Below are 26,229 nucleotides of genomic sequence, written 5' to 3' on the forward strand. Positions count from 1 at the left end.
ATAATAATTAATAATAGTAATTCAGTTAATTTGTGAAGCACTTTTCTCACACCAAGGGGCAAATTTTTTTTTTTTTTGAAATAATAATAATAAAAATTACAAAAACAATCCAGAACATAGAACACAGGCAACAAACAAAGTTATATACAGGTGTCATCAGATCGGGAGGACATGAGAACAGAATTAGCAGAGATGAATGATGAAGATGAAAATTATGATTTTAGTCCATGAAAATGATCCCACAAAAACCTGGATATATTTTTGAATGACAAGGAATGTGTCGGTGCTGGGCTGCCTATAGACCCACATCCCCATGGGTGGGCTACAGACTCATTCATATACAGTGATCACATGTTTAGGCGAGGGGCCGAGGCCGCGACAGTGGCGCATAAACACTTTCACTATTTCAACAGAATTCCCGGGAACTTCACATGAAAGAAATTCTTCTCGTGCGGAGTGCCCTGCTGCTGCTACGGTTAAAGTAACAGTTCAGTGTAGAGCGAATTTGGGAGTGTCTGTTTTGGTGGTTGCGTTTATAACTGCGGGATTACAGTTGTTTTGGTGAAGAGTAACGGTACAACATTCAACGCCGAATTTCAACTTGTTACTTCTGATTTGTGGGTTAGTTTTCGGCTTGCCTCGAAAAGTAGTTCTCAAAATATTTTATCCACACCATGGTCCACAAGTATGGTAAGTGCCTACATAATGTTTCTCAGGAATTTAGAGGAAAAGTTTTAAACAAAAAGTCTATTCGAGGCAGTTTTTAGAACGTTTAGGCTTATTCGCTGTTATAGTTGTTAAAGTAATGACACGTCGAAAATAGCAACTACAATTGTAGGTTTTCCGTGGTTTTGCCACTGTGTTGTCAACTATGAAGCATGAACAGAATGAACTAGTGCATTTTTGGAAGAAACTTGAAATCTTCTAAGCGAAAACAGGAAGTATGTTTCCATGAACTCATATATAGGCTACTGCCATGGAGCACTTTCACGCTGCCAAGGGAAGTAATTCAGTTTACTCATAATAAACTTTATGTGGTTGTAGTAAGTGAGGGTGGATCATCTCAATGCTGTTAATTAGGCTACCTACACCTCCCACCTGGCTTCAGCAAACAGCTGTGCACCCTCATGCAATGTAAACAGCAGGGGTACTCAAATACTATACTGAACAAAATTCAGAACGCAACGTGTAAAGTGTTGGTCCTATGTTTCATGAGCTGAAATAAAAGATCCCAGAAATGTTCCATATGCCCAAAAATAATATTTATTTTAAATGTTTTGAACAAATTTGTTTAGTGAGCATTTCTCCATTGGCAAAAAAAATCTATCCACCTGACAGGTATGGCATATCAAGAATCTGATTAAACAGCATGATCATTACAAAGATTCACCTTGTGGGCAATAAAAGGCCAGTCTAAAATGTGCAGTTTTGTCACACAACACAATGACACCGATGTCTCAAGTTTTGAGGGAGCGTGCAATTGGCATGCTGACTGCAGGTATGTCCGCCAGAGCTGTTGCCAGAGAATTGAATGTTCATTTCTCTACCATAAGCTGCCTCTAATGTCATTTTGGAGAATTTGGCAGTACGTTCAACCAGCCTCATAACCATAGACCACTTTTAACCACGCCAGTCCAGGACCTCCATATCCGGCTTCTTCACCTGGGATCGTCTGAGACCAGCCACCCGGACACCTGAGGAGTATTTTTGTCTGTAATAAAGCCCTTTTGTGGGCAAAAACTCATTCTGATTGGCTGGGCCTGGCTCCCCAGTGCACCCTTGTTCAGTCATGTGAAATCCATAGATTAGGGCCTAATGAATTTATTTCAATTGACTGATTTCCTCAAATGAACTGCAACTGTAACTCAGTAAAATCGTGGAAGTTGTTGCATGTTGCGTTTATATTTTTGTTCAGTATATTTGAGAAGGTCCGGTCACATACATTTTAGCTATGGTCCGGATGGATAATGTCATTTATCGGCGTAGGTACAAACCCTCAGCTCGCAACCCATGTGACCCCAAACTGTTCACATCCCTCTTGTTGGCAGAGGGAAAAATGTGCCGTTTTAAAGCAAATTTCCTGCAATTCTACACATTTTCCATGTGCTATGTTTCTTCATATGATACCAGGAGTTGAATCCCAACCAAATTCCCCAAATATCAATATATATTGACCCACCTATTGAGTATAGCTGCTATACAGTATAGAGTATGTCTGCTATACAGTATAGAGTATGGCTGCTATACAATATAGGGTATGGCTGCTGTACAGTATAGGGTATGGCTGCTATACAGTATAGACTATGGCTGCTATACAGTATAGAGGATTGCTGCTATACAGTATAGAGTATGGCTGCTTTTCAGTATAGAGTAGACATACTATACTCTAGTTCTGATAGTACTCCCCTTTCCTGCCCATAGCAGCACTAAAAGTCAGACAAACTCTTGAGCAATGAACAAAACCAACTCGATCCTAAATTGCATAGTAGCCTATCACAAGTGTGCCTCTAAACCCTAATTTTAGGAATTTCCTACTGCTTCACGTACACTTAGACTTGTGTTATGCTAATGGTGGAATAATATTGTTAAATGTTTGAAGGACCATAATGGTAATGTGCACTGCACATCTGATCAGTTTCTTAACTTTTTATCACTACGACTGGCTCTGTGAGGGTGTTAACATGAAGCATCCATGTTGTCAGACACAGAGAGGGCAGTGGGTCTGCTGAGACAATACCAGGATAGTCTGACCAGGCCAGAGGAACAAGCCCTGAAGACCAGTGTGGGGAAGGTCTCCGCCATCTTCGGCAGCCAACTGTTTCACGCCCTACTTGGTAAGACGAGGAAAATACACACATGCTTTCACTATTATTATTTTATGAATAAAGAAGTCTCAGTCCAACCAGACAACAAATCAGCTAGTGCAGTGTTTCCCATCCCTAGTCCTCGAGTACACCAAACAGTATACATTTTTCATTACAGCCGTGGACAAACACACCACATTCAGCTCATTGAGGGCTTGATGATTAGTTGACAAGTTGAATCAGGTGTACTTGTCCAGGGTTATAATAACAATATGTACTGTTGGGGATACTGGAGGACCAGAGTTGGGAAACACTCAACTAGTGCGTTTAGTTTCAAGAAAATGAGCGAGGACTCACTAGTTGTTTTTGTGTGGAGGGTTGTTCTTGACCAGAGCTAAAATACATAGATGGCACAGTCAGGTTATATTCATTTTTGTGGGAAGAGCCTAAACGTTTTTCAGTGAAGTCCCATGAAAGAGGCCTTTCAGTTCAACTCACAAAAGGTTTTGCTGTATACCCCCCCCCCCCCTCCTCTCTAATGTACTCGGATGGTAATGAAATCCTATTAAACATGCCCGTGACACTGTCTATGGGCTGATCACAAGCCGGGCCTCTCAGAGAGCTCAATGTTTTACCAGAGGCTCACATTTCTTTACCTTGTGAAAGAGTTACACATATTTTTTCAACTTGCACATCAATCAGTATTTGCACTGTGCCATCTTATGTGGATGTGGTTCATTCGCAACAGCCAAAACACTGCTGTATGAGCTGTAATAACAGGGTGTTACCAGTCCAGAATAGATTTTTGCAATACCATGAATGTGCATGACCTCACCACCTCGACAGTATCATTGCTTAACTGGAACCATGAACTAAACTGACTCTTGAGTGTATTGCAATGATACCTTAATAAGCAGTTATGGCACCAAATCAGCTCCTGTGAAACTATATTTCACTTTAGTCTTTTTACCCTGCAAAGGAGACAAATTAGTTCCATTTAACCAATGGCTGAGTGGCCCCTCTAATTATCATGGCCATTCCCGAATGATGCTACCCTGTGGGTCTGCTGCTTCGGCTGCTCTACCCAGAAATCTGGAGCCTCCATGGGGGATGGGGGTCCATGGAGCAGGGGGGAGGACTGGAGAAGAGGGTAGACTGAGGAGGCTGTCCACCATGACCAGTGGTCTCTCCAGACGTGCATGCCTGCCTGTCCAAACTCGCTGAACAGATACGTAGATGATAATGTGCTATTAGCGAAACTGTTGCTGCGGTCTAACTAGAAAACAATGTGTTAATCCCAACACAGAAAATACCAGATATATTGATCTATCTGTCAGCCTGTTCGTGTGGTCAATATCTCCAGTATTCAAAGGATGGCTTTGTAATCCACATATGACTATCCCAACAGTTTATGTCTGATTTATTAAAGAGGTTGCCTCCATCTCAAAAGAGTAGGCTGGGGTACAGCGAGGGGGTTTAGGATTCCGAATCAGGATTCCAAGCATTCCACTCCAAAGAGTCTGGATCCCGGGGCAGGAATGTGCAGCCATAGTCTGGGGCTGGAGGTACGGTAGAGTAGAGTACTGTAGAAAAAAACTGCTCATGGCTGCCTTTGCCCGCGCCATCCTCACCCTCTGTTTCTCCTGGCCTGAGTTCAGCCTGAGGATACAGCCGAGAGAGTCTGTGGGTGAGAGAGAGAGTCTTAGACGCAGGGGCAGAGCGGGGTCAAATGAGGCCCCGGTTTTCTCCTCAACATGTGGTTTTAATCATCAGCCCAGGCACAGGGGAGGTGCTGAACGTTTACACAGCTAACGGGAACACAGGGTTATTCAAACATTACTCACCGCATTAGCCTCCCAGATGCTCTCTGCTGTTTTCCTTCAGGGCCGAGGTTTGTTTGCTACTGTCACTACTGTACATTTGTACAGTACCTATTTAAATAGAGGTAGATGGACTTTGTTTAGGCTACTTGTTGTAGTGGGATTGTTGTAGTGGTTGTATTTCTTTGTTGTTTTTTTGTTGTTGCCAATGTATCGCTATCGGTATGCTCTGTCACAGTGGGAAAATGTGTAAATGAACCGTATTGGCACTGTGTCAAACAAGGTATTATGAAAGTGAATGAAAACTGGCATGACTGGTGTAAAGAAGTGTTCATCAGTTCAGCTGTGGGCAGCATTGTACAGTATTTGAGTATTTGATGTGTGAATGAATGGGAGTGCCCTTGCTTGTGATGCACTGTGGGAAGTTGGAGCACTGAGCGCTTGATTGGATGTTTTGCATGGTTGCACAATCATGAACAAAGGTCGCCTTAACTGCGGACTCATCTCTTTGTTCCCCGACATGCAAACATGCAGGAAGAGGTCGTGGCTAGAGGGGGGGGGGGGGTTGGGCACACACAAACACCCACCCACCCACGCACACACATACACACCCACACACAACACTCCCACAACTTAGTCCATAAGTAGTGGAGCAGGGTATTATTGTAGGGTAGGAGAGGAGGGAGGTTGGAATTGTACGCTCCTTTACCTCTGACCCAATTTTGTTAGATTCTAATGAGCAGAGTGTCTTTCTGTCTGTTGCTCATTGTCATCCCATGGAAAGCACTCAGGGCCACATTATTTTCAGGCTGATTCACCCAGAGCTGGCCTAAGAGTGGAGAGATGTCTCCAGTACACTTGAATAGGTCTACCGGATATACGTAGAGGTGGGTCTAACATGGGTGTATACACTCACACACACACACACACACACACACATACAAAGCCCACGGTGTCGTTTGTAGAACAGAGAGAAGTAACAGCTGGAGGGAGACATTATAGACTGACTGAGGCACACATTCTAACCAGGACATCCCAAAACGGGTCCACAGTGCTGAACAGAGATCTGTGAGAGACGGCCTGTGAAAGAGGTAACCGGGATAAAACAGGGTTTGTATTTCCTGTTCCGTGGCCAGGAATTGATGTGGTCTTCGAGGGTTGGAAAATGTTTTGGAAAGCTGGAGAAAGAGGAAGCTGCAGCCTCTGAGGTTTCATCTGACTCTGGGTTTTGGGAAAACATTGCATCTCTTCACAGCTCTGAACACACTGTTCTCTGTTGATAATGCACCTTTTTTAAGGGTTTGCCGTGTGAGAATGGTTTCATATAAGTGGTGGTTAGTGCAAAGTAATTTCACATAAATTGAACAATTTACATGAGCGATATGCAGTAATATATTTATCTCAATTATTTTGTTTTACTATCAGGGCAAGTTATATGTTTGCATTGTTTGTACAATGTTTACAACAAAGCTAAATACTACATTGTAAAATCATAAGACTAAATAATAGTGTGTGTGTGTGTGTGTGTGTGTGTGTGTGTGTGTGTGTGTGTGTGTGTGTGTGTGTGTGTGTGTGTGTGTGTGTGTGCCTCTCAAACCAGCTGGGCAGCAAAAATCTCTGCTTCTACTCCTACACAGTCAGACACTCTTACACAGTGATGATTCACATGCCCCCTTCTTCCACTTTTGTTCCCACTGTTGGGATACACACACACACACACACACACACACACACACACACACACACACACACACACACACACACACACACACACACACACACACACACACACACACACACACACACACACACACACACACACATTGGTACATACAGTGCCTTCACTCCTTTAGCTCTAGTTCACAGAAATCACATACATATTTGTACACAATACATATTTATACATTTCAAGTTATTGTTGATCTTCTTTCTACACATTGTTTCTGTCCATGTGTCCTGGCATTGAAGCTAACAAAGTTGTAGCAGGAGCTCTTATGAGAACAGCGATCTCTTTATGTCAACAGTTCAGCAAGGGGGCCAGTGTGTGACATCAGCAACAATGTCTCCCCGCATTCTCATCAAGCGGCTGCCAGTCAATAGGTGACCACAGGACACAGCAGCTAAATGACCCGAAAGGTGATGAAGGGAGAGGAGAGGGAGGAGAGAGAGAGAAAGGTGGTAGCAGAGGGGAAGGGAGGAGAGAGAAGGAGAGGAAGGGGGAGGAGAGGGGAAGGGAAGGGAGGAGAAGGAGGAGAGAGAGGAGGAAGGAGAGGAAGGGGGAGGAAAGGAGGGAGAAAGGAGGAGAGGGAAGAGAGGAAGGGGGAGTGTTTTAGAAACTCAATTAAAGAAGGTGGATGAGTTGAGGAAATGAAGGCAATGGTCATGGTAGGAGAGTAAGCAGGATTTGGGAGGGTGAGAAGTTTTGGGCTGGCAGTGAGGGAGGCCTGCGGTACAGAGCTGGCCACAGTGGAACACAGCATGGCCTAGTGGTGATGGAGTGAGAGGAAGTGACACAGAACAGGAGTTTTTCTTGATCTGACTAACATCTAGGTATAGGAACCAATGACCTCAGGGGGTCTATGGACATCACAGACAGTCCAACATCTTCATGCCATACCATTCGTGCAGATGGGGTATTTGTGGAGAAATCTCTACTTCTCCCATCTAATTTAGTCTAAACTCAATTCCGTAAGAGACAGAGTGCTGATCTTTATTAGACCATACAAAGGATGACTTGTTGTTGGGGCAGATTGGACATTGAGCAGACAGGATTTGAGTCATGCAACAAGTGTAGAAAAGTTTTAGACAAAAACATAAATGAGAAATAGTGAAGAGATGTCCCACCCATACAGAGAACCACACTGAAGGAAACAAACCATTTTTTTTGTGGATTGTCTTTCAAGTACTCACATCTGAGGAGACAATGGCCTTTATTTCGATAACTTGGTGTTTATTCAATTCCTTGCAGATATCCAAGAATGTTACGAGGTGACCCTGCAACTGAACACAACCCAGAACGCAGTGAAGGAGGCCAGTGCTGAGGATGCGGGGGAGGTGAGAAACTTCCAGAAAGTCCTGCTTCACTTTCTCAGTCAACTTGTACACAATGTAAAAATCTGTAAACCAGATTTTTTTTAAATCCCTTTAAAAATGCTCTACACATCTTGCATAATGCACAAAAGATTGTAGCGATCCTTGCTAATGTGAGCCAACTCTATTGGTGCTATGCGTAGGGTGTTTACCTTTCACTCCAGCAACCCAGATTCGCTCCCCTGTCCCGCCATTTTCTACACTGGTGTCAGAAGTGGAGAGAGAGAGAAAGTAGTAGTTGTCTGGGAGAGAGACAGACAGAGAGAGACAGACAGAGAGAGAGAGAGACAGACAGACAGACAGAGAGAGAGAGAGAGAGAGAGAGAGAGTGAGTGAGTAGTGGTTGTCTGGGAGTGATGGAGGAAGACAGACATCACAGCATTAGTCAGTTCAACAGTGGTAACACCATGTGCTCATCAGTGGGCTGCTGATGACGATGTCACACGATGACGATGTCACACAGACCTTTCATTACAAGTGTTTGCAATTGCATCACATGGTCACCACCGGTAATATTTATAGACCAGCTCAGGAAAAATAAACACTGAGAAGTTTGGTAGCAAGTAATTCAATCCAAAGCAGGAGAGCATAAAACACAAACTTTCTAGTAGGGTGTACACTTCAGTAAATACAGGCCATTTACTCTAGACAACCGCCTGTGAATCAGGGCCCTATGTATCTGCTCTAAAGTAGTACCTTGTTGTGATTGATGTTGTAATGGTCCCTGAATGGGAGGTGACACCTGATTTCATATCACCTGAATGATTCAATATTGCCTCATAACTTTGTTCCAGCTAAGTCAAAATGTTAATGAAATTGATCCTTGGCTGATTTCTATGGCCCATTAAGGGAACACTTTTTGGCCTGGCTTTAGTACTGGGATTATGAAATACTACGGCCTCGTATTACACAGTGTGTGTGTGTGTGTGTGTGTGTGTGTGTGTGTGCACGAGCACTCATGCATCCGCTACAACCGCTTTTTCACCTGCTTTAAGTGAAGTGGTTTTTAATGTAATATTGATAGGACATAATAAATCAATCCAGGACATCCGATAGAAATCTCGTTTACCTGGCATGTTCATTCTGACAAAATTGGGTCTTATATCCCGTCATGATTTAACCAGCCCCCAAAACAATCAAGTAATGGCAATGTTTTTTAAAATCCATGCATTAATAGCATTACGTATGGTCAGTCAAATAGGGAATGGGCAATAAACATGTCAGTAATCGCTTACCATATTGAATTGAATGGACGAGTTAACGCAGAAGATTGTGTTGTACAGTTCATGGCTGCTACACGTATCTTAGTGTGTGACATGACAGAAATAGGAGCCAAGCCTGGAGAAAGGAACCTGATTCCTTTGTTGAAGGTGTGAATGCTTTTAGAAAGATTCCAGTCACAGTACTTCAATGTATTTGTTGGCTCTAGGGATTCCTATATGTACCATCTAGTTTAAACTATCCAACCTTAGTGGTATTGCACTGTCATGAACCAATCATTTCCCTGACATAATCAGATTTTCGTTCATTCAATGAATTACAGTCAGATTTAATGCTCACGTGACAGATATCATTTTTCAAATCCCTCATCTTATTGGCCCATGTCAAACACACACTGTGGTCACGCGTCACATCACGTCAAAGGCTTTAACCAAAGACCTAGTGCCCCACCCACCTTTCCTCTGATACACCCTGGTGCTGCTTACAACTACATCAGCCACATGCCCAACCCCGGCCCATACTCAACACCAGCCCCATCCCTAGCCTCCGACCCATCCCTCAGCCCAATCCCTCAGCCCAATCCCCAGCCTCAGCCTCAGCCCCATCCCTCAGCCCCATCCCTCAGCCCAATCCCCAGCCTCAGCCCCATCCCTCAGTGCCAGCCCTAGCCTCAGACCCATCCCTCAGCCCCAACCCTAGCCTCAGCCCCATCCCTCAGCCCAATCGCCAGCCTCAGCCCCATCCCTCAGCCCCATCCCTAGCCTCAGACCCATCCCTCAGCCTCAGCCCCTTCCCTCAGCCCCATCCCTCAGCCTCAGCCCCATCCCTCAGCCCAATCCCCAGCCTCAGCCCCATCCCTAGCCTCAGCCCCATCCTTATCCTCAGCCCCATCCCTAGCCTTAGCCCCATCCTTCAGCCCCATCCCTCAGCCCAATCCTCAGCCTCAGCCCCATCCATCAGCCCCATCTCTCAGCCCCATCCCTAGCCTCAGCCTCAGCCCCATCCCTCAGCCCCAACCCTAGCCTCAGCCCCATCCCTAACCTCAGGCCTGGCCAGTGTGGGCTATATAGGGAGGCAGCAGCAGGAGAAGTAGCAGTGGGGACTAGTGAATGGGACAGCTCAGCTCAGTGGCTGGTCAGTGAGGAGGCCCTAGCAGTGGGGGCTAGTGAATGGGACGGCTCAGATCAGTGGCTGGTCAGTGAGGAAGCCGTAGCAGTGGGGGCCAGTTAATGGGACAGCTCAGTTCAGTGGTTGGCCAGTGAGGAGGCCCTCATCAGCATTCCAGGCATGCTGTCACCTGAGTGGAGGATGGCAGGGACATTAAATGAGTCTGCAAATTCACTGATTTGGTGCAGTGAGGCAGGTTAGGGGGAGAATAGCTTCTGTAGAGATGGAATGAAGGAAGCTGGCTAAAGAGAGGCCTGATGTAAGAGTGGAATATATTAGGTTATCTGACTACATTTAATATTATAGAAATACCATGTGGAATCAAGTATTATGCATTTAGCTGACTAAGAGCAATACATGGTCATGGGAAGTGAATGCAAAACACAAGTATTATTTAATAGGTTAACTTACAGGACAAAGAGGCCTAGAAGCCTAGGAAATATAAAAATATCATACAACCATTCTCTAATGGACTGGATACAGGATAAGAGAGAGGACAACAGACCATTCTCTAATGGGCTGGATACAGGATAAGAGAGATGACAACAGACCATTCTCTAATGGGCTGGATACAGGATAAGAGAGAGGACAACAGACCATTCTCTAATGGGCAGGATACAGGATAAGAGAGAGGACAACAGACCATTCTCTAATGGGCTGGATACAGGATAAGAGAGAGGACAACAGACCATTCTCTAATGGGCTGGATACAGGATAAGAGAGAGGACAACAGACCATTCTCTAATGGGCTGGATACAGGATATGGGAGAGGACAACATCCCATTCTCTAATTGGCTTTATATAGGATAAGAGAGAGGACAACAGACCATTCTCTAATGGACTGGATACAGGATAAGAGAGAGGACAACAGACCATTCTCTAATGGGCTGGATATAGGATAAGAGAGAGGACAACAGACCATTCTCTAATGGGCTGGATACAGGATAAGAGAGAGTACAACAGACCATTCTCTAATGGGCTGGATATAGGATAAGAGAGAGGACAACAGACCATTCTCTAATGGGCTGGATACAGGATAAGAGAGAGTACAACAGACCATTCTCTAATGGGCTGGATATAGGATAAGAGAGAGGACAACAGACCATTCTCTAATGGGCTGGATACAGGATAAGAGAGAGGACAACAGACCATTCAATTTCTACCAGATCTGACTTGTTTGTATACAAAATCAACTGGTGACCAGTCCTCGGACCAAACCAAAAGTAGTAAAACTAATATATTGAACCAGCCAACCTCTAGGAAGGGGTCACGTCTATTTGTGATGACCTGCAGGGTAGGCTTGTTACCATAGAGACAAGACAGCATTCCTGAGAAGATGATTGCATACAGTATCATCAGAGTTCACTCTGAAGAACTACAAGTAAACACAGAGATCACCCATCCATATAGATGACATCAAAGTAATCCTCAGAGAACAAGTTTCAGATAGATACCAGACATGGCAGCAATAGTGTTATTCTAACACACATTTCTGTAGTCAATTCTCTGGTTACTGTTGGAGGGAGAGAGCGAAACATTTTGACCCCTCAGAGGGGGGCAGTGAGTACTGGCCCTTAAATCAATGTCCTTTGTGTTTTCCTTGTGTTCCTGGGCTGTTTGCCATGCAGCCCCAGGTGACAGAGAGCACAAAGAGTTGAATCTAGTTCGGACCTAAAAATGTGATTCCTGATACTGTAAATATGGAATGTCCTATTTGTGTGATTGGTCTATTTCGTTACCATGACTGTTCATAGGAATGTTTCTAGTGAACACTGCATGCTGTTTGTTGACTCATGATAAGTAACTCATAGACTCATCTTTCGACCATGCATGTGCATTCATTTGAAATATGATACAACTGTCTGTATGTCATCCTTTTTACGGGATGAGGGATGTGTTTAACTCAAGCTCTTGCTCAAGTGGGTGTGGTTGAGGTCAAGTAGCCTGCATGCTTCTGTTAGTGTGGTGTCTATATTACACACATCAGCCTCGTGTTAAGGGTAAGATCAGGACACGCTTTCACTTCTGCTGGGAGGACAAAGAATCGCTGGAGCCTTGATCATCAGGATAGTAATCAATCCAATTTTGTCCCGAGCCTTTTGTGACCTTGGCCTACTCTGAACGCTGCCCTCTGCTGTCTGTTAAGGGTCTGTGCGGGTTAAACTGTGGCCACAGCAGCTCACAGGTAGGCTAAGCCTCTGTCAGATTTAATGTTGAATAACGTGGTGTGTAAGAATCAATAGCTGCCAACATCCTCATATCCTTTCATACAATTACAGTCTTTAGGCTACCAGCCTGTCCTGCTTTAGCCTGGAGCACACACACCAAGGAATGAGGGTTCCTCGGGAGAGGGGATGGTTCTATGTGGAACCATACAGACCCAAAGAACCCTTTGAGCCCTTCAATGGATCTTTGCAGTTCAGAAAAGGGTTCTTTCCTCTTTTAGTGATAATGTAGGGGCAGCGGCTCATTAGAATATTATGGGGTGTGGTTTGCGCACAGCTCATTTTGTGCAACTGTGAGTGAGTGTGTCATTCCAATAGATCTAATATGTTGTGTTATGCCATTACAAGTTAAATATGACTATGGACAGTGACGGTGTCTTGTGAAAGACTCATTGAGCGTCAGTTGAGAACTATTGTCTGAATCAGTGGTCCTCGTTTCTCCCCAGGGGCCCCAAGTTGTTCCATAGCTAGAATAACTGATTCAATTTGTCAATTAACACAATAATAAAACCTATGGAATTTTAAACAATATACTATTGCTAACCAGGAGAAGTAAGCCTGTCTCATTCTTCAAAAGGTTCTTTGTAGAATCTTTGAGATTGAGAATGGTTCTATACAGAACCTTTCTCCATTAAGGTTCTATAAAGAACCATTCAAAGGGTTTTAATGATAGTGGAACCCCTTTTGGAGCTATATAGAACCTGGTGTAATAGTTCTTTATAGAACCTTAGGAAAGGGCTCTTTTATAGCACCATAACGGTTCCATTTAGAACCATATGAGCATGGTTCTTTATAGAACCTTCCAAAAAGGGTTCAGTACAGCATCAAAAAGGGATCCGATATGGTCACAATCCAAAGAACCCTTATTTGACACAAATTGAACCATTTGTTTTTAGTGTGTAGGAATTACTCCTGTCATGTTTGTCATGTTCAACAGATCTTTGATAGACTGGTCCGTCCAGTTTATACTGTGGCTTTACTCCATTTGTTCTACTGGGCCCCGGTGACTGTTTGCACAACAAATATCAGTCAGTCATTGGTCGTTAGCAGAGAGGCAGGCGGAAAGAGTGCCCAGCCGCTATATTACTCATAGCTACCCATAAACGTTGTCCATAAAGAGGTCCATAAACGTTGACTCTTTACTGGTTTTACTGTATTGGACTCTTCTCTGGCAGTGAACACTGTGTGAATATTCATCTAGCAACGCTCATCCAAATTGATTTGATTGGATGAAGATACTCCAAACGTTTTGAATTGTTGTAATCAGAGATTGTCTTAATTATAGCAGATAAAACATTTTACTGGCACAGAGTTCAGGGATTTTGGTGGGAGTTCAGGTATTCAATTTATTGTCCAAGACACCTTTTTTGTTGTTGTTGATTTCACTCATCTATAAATGTGCTTATTGTATCAGGTATTTAAAAATATACATTTTGTGTTAAAATAAAGAACATGATATGTGCCTCATTTGCATAAACATGCCAACTTTATTTACATATATGAATAAAGTAACAGAAATGAGTGGAACAGGGCTGCAACCACTAAACACCTGCTCTGTCTACCCTACCTGCACTCACCTGCTCTGTCTACCCTACCTGTATTCACCTGCTCTGTCTAGACCTACCTGCACTCACCTGCTCTGTCTAGACCTACCTGTACTCACCTGCTCTGTCTAGACCTACCTGCACTCACCTGCTCTGTCTAGACCTACCTGTACTCACCTGCTCTGTCTAGACCTACCTGTACTCACCTGCTCTGTCTAGACCTACCTGTACTCACCTTCTCTGTCTAGACCTACCTGTACTCACCTGCTCTGTCTAGACCTACCTGTACTCACCTGCTCTGTCTAGACCTACCTGCACTCACCTGCTCTGTCTACCCTACCTGCACTCACCTGCTCTGTCTACCCTACCTGTATTCACCTGCTCTGTCTAGACCTACCTGCACTCACCTGCTCTGTCTAGACCTACCTGTACTCACCTGCTCTGTCTAGACCTACCTGTACTCACCTGCTCTGTCTACCCTACCTGCACTCACCTGCTCCTTCTAGACCTACCTGTACTAACCTGCTTTGTCTAGGCCTACCCGTACTCACCTGCTCTGTATAGACCTACCTGTACTCACCTGCTCTATCTAGACCTACCTGTACTCACCTGCTCTGTCTAGACCTGTACTCACCTGCTCTGTCTAGGCCTATCTGTACTCACCTAGGCCTACCTGTACTCACCTGCTCTGTCTAGGCCTACCTGTACTCACCTGCTCTGTCTAGGCCTACCTGTACTCACCTGCTCTGTCTAGACCTACCTGTACTCACCTGCTCTGTCTAGACCTACCTGTACTCGCCTGGTCTGTCTAGACCTACCTGTACTCGCCTGCTCTGTCTAGACCTACCTGTACTCACCTGCTCTGTCTAGACCTACCTGTACTCACCTGCTCTGTTTACCCTACCCGTACTCACCTGCTCTGTCTAGACCTACCTGTACTCACCTGCTCTGTCTAGGCCTACCTGTACTCACCTGCTCTGTCTAGGACTACCTGTACTCACCTGCTCTGTTTAGGCCTACCTGTACTCACCTGCTCTGTCTAGGCCTACCTGTACTCACCTGCTCTGTCTAGGCCTACCTGTACTCACCTGCTCTGTCTAGACCTACCTGTACTCACCTGCTCTGTCTAGACCTACCTGTACTCGCCTGATCTGTCTAGACCTACCTGTACTCGCCTGCTCTGTCTAGACCTACCTGTACTCACCTGCTCTGTCTAGACCTACCTGTGCTCACCTGCTCTGTTTACCCTACCCGTACTCACCTGCTCTGTCTAGACCTACCTGTACTCACCTGCTCTGTCTAGGCCTACCAGTACTCACCTGCTCTGTCTAGGACTACCTGTACTCACCTGCTCTGCTCTGTTTAGGCCTACCTGTACTCACCTGCTCTGTCTAGGCCTACCTGTACTCACCTGCTCTGTCTAGGACTACCTGTACTCACCTGCTCTGTTTAGGCCTACCTGTACTCACCTGCTCTGTCTAGGCCTACCTGTACTCACCTGCTCTGTCTAGGCCTACCTGTACTCACCTGCTCTGTCTAGACCTACCTGTACTCACCTGCTCTGTCTAGACCTACCTGTACTCGCCTGATCTGTCTAGACCTACCTGTACTCGCCTGCTCTGTCTAGACCTACCTGTACTCACCTGCTCTGTCTAGACCTACCTGTGCTCACCTGCTCTGTTTACCCTACCCGTACTCACCTGCTCTGTCTAGACCTACCTGTACTCACCTGCTCTGTCTAGGCCTACCTGTACTCACCTGCTCTGTCTAGGACTACCTGTACTCACCTGCTCTGTCTAGGCCTACCTGTACTCACCTGCTTTGTCTAGGCCTACCTGTACTCACCTGCTCTGTCTAGGCCTACCTGTACTCACCTGCTCTGTCTAGACCTACCTGTACTCACCTGCTCTGTCTAGACCTACCTGTACTCACCTGCTCTGTCTAGACCTACCTGTACTCACCTGCTCTGTCTAGACCTACCTGTACTCACCTGCTCTGTCTAGACCTACCTGTACTCACCTGCTCTGTTTACCCTACCCATACTCACCTGCTCTGTCTAGACCTACCTGTACTCACCTGCTCTGTCTAGGCCTACCTGTACTCACCTGCTCTGTCTAGACCTACCTGTACTCACCTGCTCTGTTTACCCTACCCGTACTCACCTGCTCTGTCTAGGACTACCTGTACTCACCTGCTCTGTCTAGGCCTACCTGTACTCACCTGCTCTGTCTAAACCTACCTGTACTCACCTGCTCTGTCTAGACCTACCTGTACTCACTTGCTCTCTATAGACCTACCTGTACTCACCTGCTCTCTCTAGACCTACCTGTACTCACCTGCTCTTTCTAGGCCTACCTGTACTCACCTGCTCTGTCTAGACCTACCTGTACTCACCTGCTCTGTCTAGACCTACCTGTACTAACCTGCTCTGTCTAGACCTACCTGTGCTCACCTGCTCTGTCTAGACCTACCTGTACTCACCTGCTCTGTCTAGACCTACCTGTACTCACCTGCTCTGTCTAGGTCTACCTGTACTCACCTGCTCTGTCTAGGTCTACCTGTACTCACCTGCTCTGTCTAGGCCTACCTGTACTCACCTGCTCTGTCTAGACCTACCTGTACTCACCTGCTCTGTCTAGACCTACCTGTACTCGCCTGGTCTGTCTAGACCTACCTGTACTCGCCTGCTCTGTCTAGACCTACCTGTACTCACCTGCTCTGTCTAGACCTACCTGTACTCACCTGCTCTGTTTACCCTACCCGTACTCACCTGCTCTGTCTAGACCTACCTGTACTCACCTGCTCTGTCTAGGCCTACCTGTACTCACCTGCTCTGTCTAGGACTACCTGTACTCACCTGGCCTCTGTCTGCCTACCTGTACTCACCTGCTCTGTCTAGGCCTACCTGTACTCACCTGCTCTGTCTAGACCTACTTGTACTCACCTGCTCTGTTTACCCTACCCGTACTCACCTGCTCTGTCTAGACCTACCTGTACTCGCCTGCTCTGTCTAGGACTACCTGTACTCACCTGCTCTGTCTAGGCCTACCTGTACTCACCTGCTCTCTCTAAACCTACCTGTACTCACCTGCTCTGTCTAGACCTACCTGTACTCACTTGCTCTCTCTAGACCTACCTGTACTCACCTGCTCTGTCTAGACCTACCTGTACTAACCTGCTCTGTCTAGACCTACCTGCAATCACCTGCTCTGTCTAGACCTACCTGTGCTCACCTGCTCTGTCTAGACCTACCTGTACTCACCTGCTCTGTCTAGACCTACCTGTACTCACCTGCTCTGTCTAGGTCTACCTGTACTCACCTGCTCTGTCTAGGTCTACCTGTACTCACCTGCTCTGTCTAGACCTACCTGTACTCACCTGCTCTGTCTAGACCTACCTGTACTCACCTGCTCTGTCTAGACCTACCTGTATTCACCTGCTCTGTCTAGACCTACCTGTACTCACCTGCTCTGTCCAGACCTACCTGTACTCACCTGCTCTGTCTAGACCTACCTGTACTCACCTGCTCTGTCTAGACCTACCTGTACTCACCTGCTCTCTCTAGACCTACCTGTACTCACCTGCTCTTTCTACACCTACCTGTACTCACCTGCTCTTTCTAGACCTACCTGTACTCACCTGCTCTGTCTAGACCTACCTGTACTCACCTGCTCTGTCTAGACCTACCTGTACTCACCTGCTCTGTCTAGACCTACCTGTACTCACCTGCTCTGTCTAGACCTACCTGTACTCACCTGCTCTCTCTAGACCTACCTGTACTCACCTGCTCTTTCTACACCTACCTGTACTCACCTGCTCTTTCTAGACCTACCTGTACTCACCTGCTCTGTCTAGACCTACCTGTACTCACCTGCTCTGTCTAGACCTACCTGTACTCACCTGCTCTGTCTAGACCTACCTGTACTCACCTGCTCTGTCTAGACCTACCTGTACTCACCTGCTCTGTCTAGACCTACCTGTACTCACCTGCTCTGTCTAGACCTACCTGTACTCACCTGCTCTGTCTAGACCTACCTGCACTCACTGCCCTGTCTAGACTGCCTCATTAATTAAAGTGTGTCAATAGCAGGATTCCCTTGGTTTAAAGATCAACATGCTTGGCTCTAGATTAAACCAAGCTATACATACTTTACATTGTTTGCGAGAGCAGACATAATATCACTTTCTGAGTGTTCATTTTCGGAATCTAATTTTGTAAACATTTCAACTGTATTAAATGAATACTCTATTTCAATTCCACACAAAATTAACTACCATCAAAATAAAGGTTCCTTGTGATGTAAGTGTTGTGACGGTGCGTTAAATCCCTGACGAAGGTTTAGCGTTCTTGTTGATTCAACGATAAGACAATGTATTCCATTGATCCCATTTCCACCATTACCGGGATGTGCTTGACAGGTCATTACAAACATTTCCACGGTCATAACGTTAATTGGAAAAAACATCGGGCACAAGCAAGTATGAAAGAGTCGCAGGAGTCAAATGAAAGCAATCAATCTAGCGACCATTTAAGTGACAAATTGATTTTTCACCCCAAAACACAGGAAATAGATGGCTGAAAAAGACAGCTCCTCGGGTGGGCGGGGCATGCGTGTTGCTATATTAATCAGGTATTGATCCATTCCGTCCTGTCCTTCCTACAGAACTCTGAGGAGGAGGAGGGAGTGTCGCGGGTACGAGTGACCAGCAGGAGGAACCCTCAGAAGGTGGAGCATGTGTTGGGGCTGGTGAGCCGCTACCACATTGAGACGCCTAAGGTCAGTCACCCAGGGTCACCCATGGGTCAAATGAACGCTCCATAACGTAAAGGAGCCCAATCAGAGTGTCTCTCTCACACTCCTGTTCCAGCTTGCTCAGTGAAGCGTCACATGGGTGCCCTTTCGTTATTTTTTTCATTAAGCTCAATGACCTTTTTGAACATTTTAATGATCAGAGAAGGATGTCACAGCTCCTGCATCACACGGAATCACAGACAAATCCCAGAGACTCAAATCAGTGATATCAGTTGTCATGACCACAGCCTTTAGTACAATTCATCATATTGTTGATATGAGAATATTTTCAATTGTTGTAGATTTTGCTGGTGTGGGTTTCTGAAATTCCCACCTCTATTTTTCAATTAGATATTTGTGGAGATGGAGGCTGTAAAATTGCTTAGTTTGGGTTCATTATGTCAAATAAGGAAGTGGCAAGCATGTTGACAGCCATTTCAACTTCATATGTAAACACTGGGCAGATGACGGGGCCTGGTAGTTCATGGTATTTAGCTTCTTCTAATTTGGTAAACTGTCATACTTTCGAATATCTTTAAAAATATATATGTTTTGAGACGATATGTAAATTATGTAAATCATGAATGTATGATGGATCATCAAAGACCAAAAATATCTCTATACCACAGGAGGTTGGTAGCGCCTTAATTGGGGAGGACAGGCTTGTGGTAATGACTGGAGCGGAATTAGTGGAATGGTATCAAATACATCAAACATGGTTCCCATGTGTTTGATGCCATTCCATTTACTCCGTTCCAGACATTATTGTGAGCCTTCCTCCCCTCAGCAACCTCCACTGCTCTCTACTGTATGTTAGTGTAATCTGTAGCAGGTCACGTTACCTCAGAATGGAGGGGTGTGACTCACCTGCTGTCACACAGCCTCTGTCTGTCTGTCTGTCTGTCTGTCTGTCTGTCTGTCTGTCAGGGAGCGGGAGGGAGGCCTCCTGTCCATGTTCCCTAGTACAACAGTACAGTACCATGGAAGGCCTTGTTTTCACATGCCTTTCCAATCACAACACGCCCAGCGGCACACGGCAGCATAATACCCACAGGCGCTGGCTTTTCAGCTGAGCCGAGAACTAGTGCATGGGGCGGGGGCGTTAGGAGAGAGGTTCGGGGGGTAGAGGGTAGGGGGCTGCTGCCTGGGTTAAGGCACGGTGGTACAGGATCACTGTGCTCTATGGTAATGTAATATCAGCATAAAAGCACAGTGACAGTACAGTTTGACTCAATGGTGCTCAGTGAATAGCTGGGCTGGATAATATGGAGCTGGGTGGGTAGTGCTGAGTTCCTCTCTCTCTCATGGAGGGAGGGAGCCGAGGAGGCGGCGGGGGAGGGATGAGTGAGCGAGGGAGAAATATAGGGAGAAAGAGAGCGTGGGGGAGGATGGAGAGAGTTAGGCGGCAGAGAAGCGAGGGCCGGTGCAGTGCAACGCGCAGTCAGAGCTGGAACGAACACCCAGAGCTCAGCCTTCATTGGGTTGCCATGGTAACCACATTCCTCCCCCTGCCTGCATCCCTACAGACAGTTCTGACTCTCTCTCTCTCTCTCGCTCTCTTTCTCTCCATTTTTCATTCCTTCTTTTGCATCTCTCTTTTATTCCCAGTCACATTTCCAGCCATACTATACACACACTCATCCGTACATCCTCAAATGATGCTGTATTTAGCATGGATCATGTGATTTAAATACATTGCTTCACTGCAGGAATTAAATGTGTAAATAAACCGGCGTGATTATGCAGTCTCATGCACACACTTGTCTTTATTCTCTCGCTATCTCTCTCTCCCGCTCTCTGTCTCTCTCTCTACCTCTCTCTCTCTCTCTGTCCACCACTACACCTTACCTATCCAACACCCCTCCACCACTACACCTTATCTATCCAACACCCGTCCACCACTATACCTTACCTATCCAACACCCCTCCACCACTACACCTTACCTATCCAACACCCCTCCACCACTACACCTTATCTATCCAACACCCGTCCACCACTATACCTTACCTATCCAACACCCCTCCACCACTACACCTTATCTATCCAACACCACACCTTATCTATCCAACACCCCTCCACCACTACACCTTATCTATCCAACACCCCTCCACCACTACACCTTACCTATCCAACACCACACCTTATCTATCCAACACCCCTCCACCACTATACCTTACCTATCCAACACCCCTCCACCACTATACCTTACCTATCCAACACCCCTCCACCACTACACCTTACCTATCCAACACCCCTCCACCACTACACCTTACCTATCCAACACCCCTCCACCACTACACCTTACCTATCCAACACCCCTCCACCACATCTATCCAACACCCCTCCACCACATCTATCCAACACCCCTCCACCACATCTATACAACACCCCTCCACCACTACACCTTACCTACACTATTCTCTTGACTCGCCCTTTTCCTTGTTTTCTTCCATCTCACCCTCGCTCTCTTGCTCTTATTCTTACCCTCTCTCTTTCTCTTATCCCCTCCCTTTCTCTTGCTCTCTCTCTCTATCATTATTCTATCACTTGGATGTGCTGTGTTGGTGGAGCAGCTGTTTTCTGCCACTGGGGCCTATTAATAGGAGTCACAGCCGTGGAGCCTTTGTTTCCTGTCTCTGTGTTTCTGGTAGAGCAAACTGTAGGCTCCTTGGCAGGTTATATTCTGGTTCAGTGCAGAGTTTGTGTGTGTGTGTCATACAGGTGAGGTCATACAGGTCATACAGGTCATACAGGTGAGAGTTTTGACGATTGATAAGAGTATGTCTTATGTCAATTCCTCTGGATACATTCCTATTGACCATGTTGACCATATTTGCTGTATGGTTGTTCTTTTTCATATTGCTGGGAAGATGTCTTGCTATATCCCTTTTCTTCTTCTGAGGAAACAGGTGGATAGTGTTCTGATGTAGAGATTCATCCTGAGAGAGACAGACCTGCTATGGCATATAGTCATTACTATATTAACAACATTATCTTTTATCTTAACCTCTAGGCAAGTCAGTTAAGAACAAATTCTTATTTTTAATGACGGCCTAGGAACAGTGGGTTAACTGCCTGTTCAGAACGACAGATTTTTACCTTGTCAGCTCGGGGGTTTGAACTTGCAACCTTCCGGTTACTAGTCCAACCAGTAGGCTACCCTGCCGCCCCTTATCATAAACATCAACATTATCCAAACCACAAGCTTACAACTAGCACATTTTCATTTCACTGGCATTCATAGCGAATCCTGACACCACCCGCTAGTTAGAGGGGGCGTGTCCACAAACTTGAATAATGGCGTTGTTTACTTAGAACGACCAACACACAGTAATCTCAGAATTTCTCGAGGCAAAATATTTTTGAAAACGTTTTGTTTACACTAATGGTTGTCATCATGCCTGTGTGGTGTTCTGTGCTAATTACAAACAAGCGCGGAAATGACCATTCCAGAGATTCACACCCAATTAACCCAGATTCTGCCAGTTGCTTGCGTTGCGCCCATCACCAATGATGCAGTGACCAAAGATTATCAGAGGAATTTTCTGGCTGAAATTATGGGGAATCCATTTCGACGACAGCGGAGAAGTGATGCGATACCATCCATTTTTTTCGTTCACAACAAAACGAAAGATTCTCAATTAGAGTTAACCTAGCGTTAGCTAGCTTGCTAGCCTAGCTGGGTAAGTTAGCTAGCTAACGTTACAGTCCTGTATTGAACACTGAAAGCCATTAGCTAAATCATGGGGCTATCTTTTGGTATACACACTGTCAATCAATTTAACCTATGCCATGGTAGTCACTGTTAGACTGCTAGCTACCTTCAGCAGAGTAAACATGTTCTGTCCCTGGCTGATGTTAGCTAACGTAAACTAGCTAATGTTACCAAATACGAGTCTCAATTTGGAAGCTATCTATTCCACCCTTATCTATAAAACACAAGCTGACTGCTATTGACAAGAATGATGTGTCAAAGTCAAGTGGGCTGGGGAAGGTTTACAGACAGTACTTTGAGATGAGGAAGGGGTTTTTGGTTGTGCTTAGACAGTACATGCATTGTTGTGTATGAGAGGGATTGGGGTATCATTTCTCCTCAATCTCCCATACACAACCATTCATACTGTGTAAGAGCTGTCTTCCTAAGACTTTTCACACCTTCTTTAGCCCATTCACTTTGTTGACTGATCTTTCCTCTCAAAAACAGCTCCCAATGCCCCCCTCATTGTCCCTAAACAATACTCTATCCGGTCCCATTTGGTTAACACCTTTACCAACAAAGGCGTGTTGCCCTACGTCCATTCCGCAAAAAGTGTAAAATGCTAAGAACACAACCATGTCTTTCCAGGAGACATGCAGTACCAGCAAATCTTCTGCAAGAGGACAAAACAGTTGGTGTTAAGAAGCCCTACAACACTTTCGTCAGAGTCTTATCCAGCTGGCCGTTCACTGCAGACCGGACAAGACCATCGCCATAAGCATAAAGAGTCCCAGCTTCCCCAGCCCACCATTGCCAGTGTACCGAAGCCGGATAAAGGACTTATTCTGCGTTTACACAGGCAGCTCAATTCTGATATTTTTTCACAAATTTGGACCAATTAGTGGAAAAAAGATCAGAATTGGGCTGACTGTGTAAACGCAGCCAGTGTGGCTCAACATAAGACAGTGTTTCCCAAACTCGGTCCTGGGGACCCCAAGGGGTGCACATTTTAGTTTTTGCCCTAGCACTACACAGCTGACTCAAATAATCAAAGCTTGATGATCAGCTGTGTAGTGCTATGGCAGAAAGCTAAACATGCACCCCTTGGGATCCCCAGGATCGAGTTTGGGAATTCCTGGCCTAAGACCATGTAGAACATGGGGTCTCCAACCCTGTTCCTGGAGAGCTATCCTCCTGTAGGTTTTTGCTCCAACCCCAGTTGTAACTAACCTGGCTCAGTTTATTATTAGAATTGGGTAGGTCCTACAGGACGGTATGTCTCCGGGAACAGGGTTGGAGAGCCCTGCTGTAGAACCACCATAAAATAAAGATGGATATTTTCTATGAATCTTTGGAATATGTCGGCCCTTATGGATTCATAGAAGATATTTATATAAGTTGTACATGGCTCTGTTGCATCAAACAGATGCTAGACATTCAGATTGACAAATAAACAAATGTTCTTTGGATATCTACAATACAGAAAGGAGTGTACACTATTTAATGCTACATCAAGAGAACTGGGTATTTCACAACAATGGTATATGGTAAAAGTAACATACACATTTTAAGTACAGTAGTACAGTTCAGTGTGTCCAAATGAATGTCAGGTGCAGAGACACAGAAGTGCAGAGAACTGTAGTTATAGATTCTTACACCAGATAATGTGATTCACCAAGACGTTTGCAGACATCTTGTCTATGCCAAGTCTTCTTTCATTGATCGAGACAGGTGTATGTCCACCCCAAAGTACCTCATATCATGATGACATAGACCTGTCTCGATCAATGTGTGAGAAGACTTGAAATGGACACGATGACGGCGCACGCACAGTGCATTCGGAAAGTATTCAGACCCCTTGACTTTTTACCATTTTGTTATGTTACAGCATAATTCTTAAATGGATTAAATCGTTTTTCCCCTCATCAATCTACACACAATACCTCATAATGCAAAGAAAAACTGTTTTTAAAAAAATTGTTGCAAATGTTTAAATCCCCCTGAAATATCACATTTACATAAGTAAATTCAGACTCTTTACTCAGTACTTTGTTGAAGTACCTTTGTCAGCTATTACAGCCTCAAGTCTTCTTGGGTATGACGCTACAAGTGTGGCACACCTGCATTTGGGGAGTTTCTCCCATTTTTCTCTGCAGATACTCTAAAGCTCTGTCAGGTTGGATGGGGAGCGTCGCTGCACAGCTATTTTCAGCTCTCTCCGGAGATGTTAGATTGGGTTCAAGCCCGGGCTCTGGCTGGGCCACTCAAGGACATTCAGAGACTTGTCTCGAAGCCACTCCTGCGTTGTCTTGGCTGTGTGCTTAGGGTCATTGTCCTGTTGGAAGGTGAACCTTCGCCCCAGTCTGAGGTCCTGAGCGCTCTGGAGCAGGTTTTCATCAAGGATCTCTCTGTACTTTGCTCCGTTAATCTCTGCCTCGAACCTGACTAGTCTCCCAGTCCCTGGAGCTGAAAAACATCCCCACAGCATGATGCTGCCACCACCGTGCTTCACCATAGGGATGGTGGCAGGTTTCCTCCAGATGTGACTCTTGGCTTTCAGGCCAAAGAATTCAACCTTGCTTTCATCAGACCAAAGATAATCTTGTTTCTCATAGTCTGTGAATCTTTAGGTACCTTTTGGCAAACTCCAAAGGGGCTGTCATGTCCCTTTACTGAGGAGTGGCTTCTGTCTGGCCACTCTACAATAAATGTCTGAATGGTCGAGTGCTACAGAGATGGTTGTCCCTCTGGAAGGTTCTCCCATCTCCACAGAGGAACTCTGACCAAGGCCCTTTTCCCCCGATTGCTCAGTTTGACCGTGCGCCCAGCTCTAGGAAGAGTCTTGGTGGTTCTAAACTTCTTCCATTTGAGAATGATGGAGGCCACTGTGTTCTTCGGGACCTTCAAAGCTGCATGTCTAAAAACCTGTTTTTCGCTTTGTCATTATGGGGTATTGTGTGTAGGTTGATGAGGCGGGGGGGGGGGGGGGTTTATTTAATCCATTTTAGAATAAGGCTCTAACTGGAAAAGTCAAGGGGTATGAATACTTTCCGAATGCACTGTATTGCTGGACGACTTTATGGAGCAAAAAAAGTATTTTCATAACGGAGCATTTTCTGAATTCAAACTGACCCCCTGCAACTGGACACATACATTTTATGAGACTCCTGTTTGCCCAAATCGAGGACGAATACGGCATCGCTAATGTCATGACGTGCCCTTGGGGGGGGGGGGGGGGGGGGATCATAGCCCCCCCTCCCCCCTCTCTCTCTTCACAGTTTTGACTTAACGACAGGTCGTGAATTCCTTGCAGAAACACTCTCTTCACTGCCATGGAGTATTGAGGGAGAGAACCTATGGAGAACAAAAGACACTGTTCCCACCAAGACTCCTACATCCCAAAATTGAAGAATGAAACAATATTCCTATTGGTAGGTGATCGGTGGGAAATCAAAGAACGACCATGTCGAATTTGTTTCATTTTGTGACTTCATGAAAGACAGTATAACCACATTACTGTATCTTTGTTTGTATACACTTCTCAATTATGGGATTTGCATCGGAATGTTGTATAGAATAAATTAATTAAGTATAAGAATACTTTTGGAAAGATAACAATGTGATTTTAGTCTTCTAAATAAGAATTATTTTTCATAGTAACTTATGATCAGTCAGTGACCCCGCCCCAAGTGAACACAGACGTTGGGTGGAAATTATGAAACGCTCCGTTTCTACTCCAATATAAAAAAAACGCGACAAATTGTACATTAGACCAGAGAGCATGGAGCTGTAGCGACGTTGAAATGGTTGGCAATTTAAATACAGACCAGAGGACATAGGGACGCTGTCCATATGTTACAAATGGTT

At 45.4% G+C, this 26,229-nt stretch overlaps 1 protein-coding gene across 3 annotated transcripts; it reads left to right on the forward strand.

Moving 5' to 3' along the window:
- The first annotated feature begins 351 nt into the window (after positions 1-351).
- Positions 352-24,407, forward strand: LOC139390938 (disks large homolog 1-like). 3 transcript variants are annotated; one of them, XR_011629551.1, is made up of 6 exons: positions 426-690; positions 2,703-2,834; positions 7,593-7,678; positions 18,536-18,649; positions 23,011-23,362; positions 23,480-24,407. XR_011629551.1 is itself a non-coding variant. In XM_071138343.1 (5 exons), the coding sequence occupies exons 1-5, from the start codon at positions 675-677 to the stop codon at positions 23,062-23,064; spliced, it is 396 nt and encodes a 131-aa protein (XP_070994444.1). In that variant the 5' UTR covers positions 352-674; the 3' UTR covers positions 23,065-24,407. The 3 variants fall into 3 exon arrangements, 2 of the variants coding, with proteins under 2 accessions (XP_070994444.1, XP_070994443.1); XM_071138343.1 differs by having other exon boundaries at positions 352-690; positions 2,709-2,834; positions 23,011-24,407; XM_071138342.1 differs by having other exon boundaries at positions 23,011-24,407.
- Positions 24,408-26,229: the final 1,822 nt, after the last annotated feature.

The sequence above is a fragment of the Oncorhynchus clarkii genome, chromosome 31 (assembly GCF_045791955.1).
Source record: "Oncorhynchus clarkii lewisi isolate Uvic-CL-2024 chromosome 31, UVic_Ocla_1.0, whole genome shotgun sequence".
NCBI classification, from domain to species: Eukaryota; Metazoa; Chordata; class Actinopteri; order Salmoniformes; family Salmonidae; genus Oncorhynchus; species Oncorhynchus clarkii.

Coding starts and splice junctions, on each gene's coding strand:
- LOC139390938 (XM_071138342.1), top strand. Junction 2,835..7,592: donor ACTGTTTCACGCCCTACTTG/GTAAGACGAGGA, acceptor AATTCCTTGCAG/ATATCCAAGAATGTTACGAG. Junction 18,650..23,010: donor ACCACATTGAGACGCCTAAG/GTCAGTCACCCA, acceptor ATGTCTTTCCAG/GAGACATGCAGTACCAGCAA.